The sequence below is a fragment of the Penaeus chinensis genome, chromosome 43, assembly GCF_019202785.1.
Source record: "Penaeus chinensis breed Huanghai No. 1 chromosome 43, ASM1920278v2, whole genome shotgun sequence".
Lineage (NCBI taxonomy): Eukaryota > Metazoa > Arthropoda > Malacostraca > Decapoda > Penaeidae > Penaeus > Penaeus chinensis.
The window spans coordinates 1,350,985-1,358,484 of NC_061861.1; the positions used below are offsets into that span (position 1 = coordinate 1,350,985).

A 7,500-nucleotide genomic window follows, 5' to 3' on the forward strand; every position below is an offset into this window, starting at 1 on the left:
GAGAAAGAGAGAAAGAGAGAAGAGAGAAAGAGAGAAAGAGAAAGACAGAGAGAGAGAGAGAGAGAGAGAGAAAGAGAAAGAGAAAGAGAAAGAGAAAGAGAAAGAGAAAGAGAAAGAGAAAGAGAAAGAGAAAGAGAAAGAGAAAGAGAGAGAGAGAGAGAGAGAGAGAGAGAGAGACAGAGAGACAGAGAGACAGAGAGACAGAGAGACAGAGAGACAGAGAGACAGAGAGAAAGAGAGAAAGAGAGAAAGAGAGAAAGAGAGAGAGAGAGAGAGAGAGAGAGAGAGAGAGAGAGAGAGAGAGAGAAAGAGAAAGAGAAAGAGAAAGAGAAAGAGAAAGAGAAAGAGAAAGAGAAAGAGAAAGAGAAAGAGAAAGAGAAAGAGAAAGAGAAAGAGAAAGAGAAAGAGAGAGAGAGAGAGAGAGAGAGAGAGAGAGAGAGAGAGAGAGAGAAAGAGAGAAAGAGAGAAAGAAAAAGAGATAAAGAGAGAGAGAGAGATAAATAAATGCATGCGTTGGTCTTTCTGTGGAAATTGAAAGAGAGAAAGAGACAGAAAGAAAAGAAAGGAAGAGAAAGAAATAATGAGATAAAGAAATATAAGTGTATATATACGCTTGCATCTATACTTGAGTTATCTGCCAGTTGCACATTTTGTTGACGTGACGTGGAATCCTGTTGCCTCAATCTCTTTCCTGTGACCTGTTTTGTACTTATTAATATTTAAATATATTTACTTGTAAGATGTTATGTCTGTGAATGATTATAAAGTAAAAATTGCCATTGTATTTTTCGTCACATTTTGCATTTGCCTTTCTGTTCAAGTGAAATATCCTAACAGTTCATCTCATGTTGAAATATATATATTTAACGTAAAAAAATGTGACATTGATATTGAGTTTATTAGTCATGAAGATATATACATTTGGATGAAATGAATCTTTTAATATATTGCAATATCGTGTTTATATATGAATCATCAAATTCCCTTCCAGGTGGTATATCAATATGTACTTTTGACATTTATCATTATATTTGCAACGTGACAATGACCCCCAAAATCTGATGGAAGTTTTAAAGCACTTTTAATTTGATTACAAGTAACTACTGCCTCTTTGCTTGTTTTGTTAAAATCCTTCGATCTCTTTTTATGTCTTCGATTCAAAATTGTCTTATGATTGATATTCCATTTTGTTTTGGGTATTGCTACGTTTGCCTCTTCCACTCTTCATTATCATTCATTCCTTATTCCCCTGTTTATCCCATTACGTACTCTCCTGCCTTCATGTTCCCCTTCCTTTCCCACCCCTTTTGACGGTTATATGCATTTATATAAACTTTTTTTTTTTTTTTTTTTTTTTTTTTTTTTTTTTTTTTTAATTATTACGTTTTACCCTTAATCGCATTCTTTATCACTCTCTGCCACTTATTTCCCCCTTTTTTTTCTTTTTTTTTGTAAATTTACTACTACTATTATTATTATTATTTATCGCAAAAGCCTCCTCACTCACTCATCAACACCTCCCCCCCCTCCCCCTCCCCCTCCCCCCCTTATTTACCAACCTCCCTTACATACCCCTTCACTCCCCTCCCCAACCCCCCAACCCCCAACCGCAGACCCCCTTACCCCCCCCCAAAAAAAAAACGAAAAAAAATACACAATAAACGAAATAAAATGTAGAGATCCAAAAATGCAAATTAAGTGGTGTTGTCTCTCCCTCATCGTGCAGCTACGTCACGAGAAACCCTTCTACTACTCACATCCTGAAGTTGACAGCATGGTAAGTCACCGTCACCATCACCATCACCATCGCCATCACCGCCTTCACCATCTTGTCACCATCACTCAACCAGGGTCTAGATTCCTTGTCCTTTTGTCCTTGTCCTTGTTCCTTGTCCTTGTTCCTTGTCCTCTTGTCCTGGCCTTCTTCTCCTTGTCCTCCTCTTCTTGTTCTTTTTATTCTTTCCCCTCCTCTTTGTTCTTGTCCTCCTTTCTATTCTCTTAAAAAGTTTATATTTCGTTTTTTTTCTCTTATTCTCTCTCCTTTTCTTTCTTCTTTTCATGATGTTTTTGTTCTTGTTTTTCTTATTTCTCTCTCTCTCTCTCTCTCTGTCTCTCTCTCTCTCTCTCTCTCTCTCTCTCTCTCTCTCTCTCTCTCTCTCTCTCTCTCTCTCTCTCTCTCTCTCTCTTTCTTTCTCTCTCCCCCTCTCCCTCCCTCCCTCCCTCCCTCTCCCTCCCCCTTCAACTCCCCTTCCCTCCCTCCCTCATATCTTTCTCACTTTTTCATTTATCATCTCTCTCTCTCTCTCTCTCTCTCTCTCTCTCTCTCTCTCTCTCTCTCTCTCTCTCTCTCTCTCTCTCTCTCTCTCTCTCTATCTATCTCTCTCTCTCTCTCTCTCTCTCTCTCTCTCTCTTCCCCTCCCCTCCCCTCCACATCACCCAACCACCCTTACCCCCGCCCACCTAACTCAACCACTACCCAACCCACCCCACCCGCCCACCTCCCCGCCCACCCAACCCACCCACTCGGAATCCGAGAGGGCGGGTCCAAGTAGCAGGCCTTTCTTCACAAACGAGTGTCAACTTAGTGTCCTAATTTTGCCTTTACAGATTAGACAGGAGAAACCCTATTATCAGGCAAATCCAGAGCTTGATAGCTTAGTAAGTAACAGCTGATCGCTTTTCTCTCTCTCTTGTGTTAATTAATGATTTTTGTTTTTATATATATAATTTTTTTGTTTGTCTTTGTGTGTTTATACTTAAAAGAGATCTTTGATTAAGATGGAATTTAAGAGATGATATAAAATGATTGATATTTTTTTTTTCTTCATAACTTGGATGTTTCAAGTTTGTAGAGATGTATGGATATATATATATATATATATATATATATATATATATATATATATATGTATATATACACACATACCTATACATATATATGTTGTAAGTATTTTAGTATATGCAATTGTATAATTAATGTGCATTTTATAAGGTTTCATATGTATATGACTATGTTTAAGATCATAAGATTTATTTAAACTTTATAAAAAACTTATTGACATTAAGAAATATGATTTATATTTATGTAATTAAGTAGATACATGTTCGATCAGGTAACCTAAACTACTTATTAAAGATGATATTTAGATATGTAAATAGTGTCTAATTATTGAGAATTTTACCGAAATGAATATGACGGAAAATTCGCCAGTTGTTCATTAATTGTTTTTATTTCATCGGAGTATGCTAATATATAGTAATTTGAATTAAAAAAAAAAAAAAAGGTTATAGACACTTTAAGTTTGTGTTGATGTTGTTCTCTCTCATTTTTTTTTTTTTTTCTTCTGGAAGGTAATAGGGAAATATTTAATTATTCCCGTTGCGGTTGTTGGCAAGAAGTTTTGTATAATCTTTGCATTTTCATATTTCGTCATTTTATTATTTTCATGATAATTATGAAAATAGTAATTGTAGTAGTAATAATAATGATTATTATCATTGTTAATATTATTAGTCTCAATTTTCACATTTGTAAAATCGGTTAAAAAAACACGTTTTATCTCTCTCTGCGTCGTTCCGTAGCGATAAATACCTAGTTAGTCTTGCCGAGAGTTAATTAAAGGATAGAGGGATTTAAGGTGAAGGTTATAAGTTAAGCAGAAGGTTACAGGTAATTAATAAGATTAATTGCAATAAAGAAAATTACAGGTAAAGAAGACTACTGCAGGTAACAAAAAGGTTATAGGTCTTGGCTGAACGAAACGGGGTTTGAGTCCGCGCGTCCCGGCCGTGATAGACAAGGAGCCGTTATCGCGAGGCTGGGGCCAGGGAAGGGCCAGGGAAGGGCCAGGGCAGGAGCAGCAGTGCCCGCAGTGCCGCAGCTGTCGGCGGCGGCATAGTGGACCTGGCGCGGAGGGCGAGCGCGGCCGCCACCTGTCGCGGCGCCCACGGACGGGTCGGGCGGCGCTGGGCGGGCGGAGCCGTGTGGCAGGCGAGGGTGCTCTGCGTGCTGCATGGCGCCCTCCCTTCGCCATGCGCCCATGCAAGGGTCGCTACCGTGCGCCGTCGGCGTCCAGGGCGTCCGCTGTAGCGAGGGCGCCGGCTGGTATAGCGGGGCCTGCTCAAGGGGCTGTGATAGAGCGCCATTTTGTTTGATTGGTGCATCGGCCGGGCGGGCGGGCCGGCCGTGGCGGCTCACGGCGGATGCGCCCTGCCTGTTAATATGCAAATGTGTTGCAGAAGCATCATGGAGGCAGCTGGCCGCGGGGCGACCAGGCTTCCCGCTCGGTCGGCGGCCGAGGGACGGTGTGCGCCGCACGCCTCGGGAGGGATCAGGGAGCAGCGCCCTTAGGAGTCCGAACAAGGCCGAAGGGCGGGCGTTCGGCTGCAGGCGGGCGATGTGGGAGGCGAGGGCGGCGCAGCCGTTCGGGGAAGCCAGCTGGCGAGGCGGCCCCGCGGGCGGCGGTGTCTGGGAGGCGGCGTCTCCGGGCTCCGGCCCTGCGGCAGTACCTCCCCGCTCCGCCGCCGCCGGCTGCTGCTGCGGGAGGAGGGATGCGACGGCGGGGCGCTCGAGGGAACAACAGGGCTTAGGCTTCAAGGGAAGGGAGTTCAGCTTAAAAAAAAAGGGCTTAATTGAGATGACCAATCGAGTTCACGGCGGTCGGGAAAATACTCACTCTCGGTTCTTCCCAAGATTGTACATATAAACTTCAAATCACGCTAAGACGTCGATAAGAGAGAGAATAAAATACCTATTTTACAAACGTGTCGGACAAACACCACAATTATCCAGGCTCAGATCGGGCCAACAGGCGTATGGCTTGTCGACGCCCGCAGCAGGATTATCCAAAAAGCCGCTGGATTAAACCCTTGATTCTCTTAATCATTAAAGAAGATAGTATTAGACGAGTATGAAAATTCACTCCTTCGAGGAATGTGAGCGAGGAGTGTATACTGTTACTTGTATGAATAACAAACCAAATAGACAGATTTAAAGAATTAAAAAAACACAAAAACCAAAAACAAAACAGACGCCAACACTTAATATTGTTTTTTTTTAATTTGACTTCTACTTTTAGGCCTTCCTTGATCCAAAATGTGTAACTAAATCGGCCCTTTTCTTTAAATCTCTCCCCGCAGATGGTCCAGGCGATTCAGGTGCTTCGGTTTCATCTCTTAGAGTTAGAAAAGGTAAGGTTGCTTTGCGTTTCGTTAAGATGTCTCAGGCGTTTCCGTTTGGCTTTATTTGGTCTTCCAATGTTTTTGTTCATTATTGTTGTTGTTATCATTAGTAATGATAATGATGATGATTATTATCATTGTTGTTGTTATTATTATTATTATTATTATTATTATTATTATTATTATTGATGGTAATAATGATAATGATAATAATAGGGATAATAACAATGATAATGATAATAATGATAATATTGATATAATTAATAATAATAATAATAGTAATAATAATATTGATATTATTATTATTGTTGTTGTTGTTGTTGTTATTATTGCTCTTATTACTGCTTTTATTATTATTATCAATATCATTATTATTACTATTATTATTAATATTATTATTATTATTATGATTGTTGTTGTTGTTGATTGTTGTTGTTTTTTTGATTGCATGATGTCGAGAGGACAAATTCCTGGATCTAACTTAATATGTAACAAGACTTTGAGCTTTTTTTCGGTATAATATTTTTCTGTCCTGTAAGTCCATTTTCAAGAATTTTAAATCTCGGATTTAATGAGTTGTTTTCATGGTTTAAGCCTTTTAAACCTTTTCATGTTTTTCTTTTATCTTTTTTTTTTGTTCTTGTCCTCGGTTATTTATTTTGCTGGTTTTCTCTCTTCTCTTCTCTTTTCTCCTCTCCTGTCTTCACTTTCCACTCTTCATTCTTCACTCTCTTCTCTTTCTTCTCTTTTTCTCCCTCCCCTCTTTCCTTCTCCCCTTCCCTCCCTCCCTCTCCTCTTTCCTTCCCTCCCTCCCTCCCTCTCCTCTTTCCTTCCCTCCCCTCCCTCCCTCCCCCTTCCCTCCCCCCTTCCCTCCCTCCCTCCAATTCCCTCCATATTCCTTGAAGATAGAGACATGTTTTCCACTCTCTTTCCTTCCCTCCCAAATCTTGTACCTGTGCCAGCCAACAGCAAGGAAAACAAGTTTTTATTTTCCTCTCTTCCCATCTCCCCCCTCCCCCCTCCCCCCTCCCCCCCTCCCCTCCCCCCCCTCTTTGCCAACCCCTCTGTACGCTATTTCGCATCATAGAATTTTCATTCGCTTCCGAAAGTGTGTGCGATTTTCACTTTATTTATTTATTTATTTATTATTTATTTATTTGAGCTCTCTCTGGGAATTTGGATTATGAAAAATATATTAGTAGGATTTACTCTCAGAATTGTCGATTGGTTTTTGATAACAAGGGGATTCCTGATTATTTCTTCTTGCATTTATTAGTAATAGTTTTTTTTTATTTTTTATTTTTTTTTTAAATTCTGTGATCACCTGCCCTTTTTTTGGGACCGGATTCATGAATATAAATATCTGTGTATCATTTCCTCTTTATTAACATCAAGACCACATGTCAAGAGTTAACATGGATTATATATGAGATACTGATACATAAACGGAATATCCTTTGACTCGTTCGTGATTGCAGTGCGTGTATGCAAATTCAATCTCGGAGAGGTTTTCAGCTATTTTGGCAAAGTCCGTGCACCGCCTCGTATGTAAATAATTCCGTGCTTCCCCATGCCATTCAGGGGCGTGTCGAGAAATGCCTTTTGTCACGCCTAAGCCTTTTGAAGACGAGATAAAAGATAGATAAGGCGCGAGGAAGAGGAGGAGGAGGAGGAGCAAGACGTGGAGGGGGGAGGAGGGAGACGGGGAGGGGGTAAGGAGGAGGAGGAGGAAGAAGAGGAGAAGGAGGAGAAGAAGGAAGAGGAGAAGAAGGGGGAGGAGAAGGAGAAGAATAAGAATAAGAAGAAGAAGGAGGAGGAGGAGGAGAAGGGACAACACGCATCGCTCGCCGCGTGTGTTTTGAGTGGGAGGGCAATCAGCTGGGCTCCGGCGATCAGCTGATGCGCAACAAACACGTGTTACGGGAGAGGCGAAAAGTGACGCGCTGCCGGCGGTGTGACGCTTGTGATGACTGGGTATCTGTTTTCTTCTCTCTCTCCGTTTCTTCTTCTTCCTCTTCTTATTTTCCTTCTTCTTCGTGTTCTAATTGTTCGGGTTTTTGTTCTTGTGCTTATTATCTTGTCACTTCTTCTTCCTTACACTCTTTCCATCCTCTTCTCGCGTTTGCTTCTCCTTTCTCTCCTCCTCTCTTTATCTTTCTCCTTCTCTCTCCGCTTTCGTAAATTATAGTTTGTCATAATTTTGGCTGTCGAGTGATTGAGAGTTGGTAGATTTTGGTGAGACTGTGGGAATGTTTTTAAGAACAGCTGTGCTTTTGCATAGACTGATTTGCATATATTAAGCGGTTGTGCGTAGGTAAT

General features: G+C 41.0%; 1 protein-coding gene across 5 annotated transcripts in view; it reads left to right on the forward strand.

The window, feature by feature from the left end:
• LOC125048316 (homeobox protein homothorax-like) overlaps positions 1 to 7,500 on the forward strand; it is a 193,510-nt gene that overhangs the window by 75,105 nt on the left and 110,905 nt on the right. For 4 of the 5 annotated variants that reach the window (XM_047646973.1, XM_047646974.1, XM_047646975.1 and 1 more), the window contains 2 exons: positions 2,608 to 2,658; positions 5,140 to 5,190. In XM_047646973.1, the coding sequence (XP_047502929.1) occupies positions 2,608 to 2,658; positions 5,140 to 5,190 (102 nt within the window). The remainder of the gene's footprint in view (positions 1 to 2,607; positions 2,659 to 5,139; positions 5,191 to 7,500) is intronic. The other variant, XM_047646976.1, reaches the window with a different exon arrangement.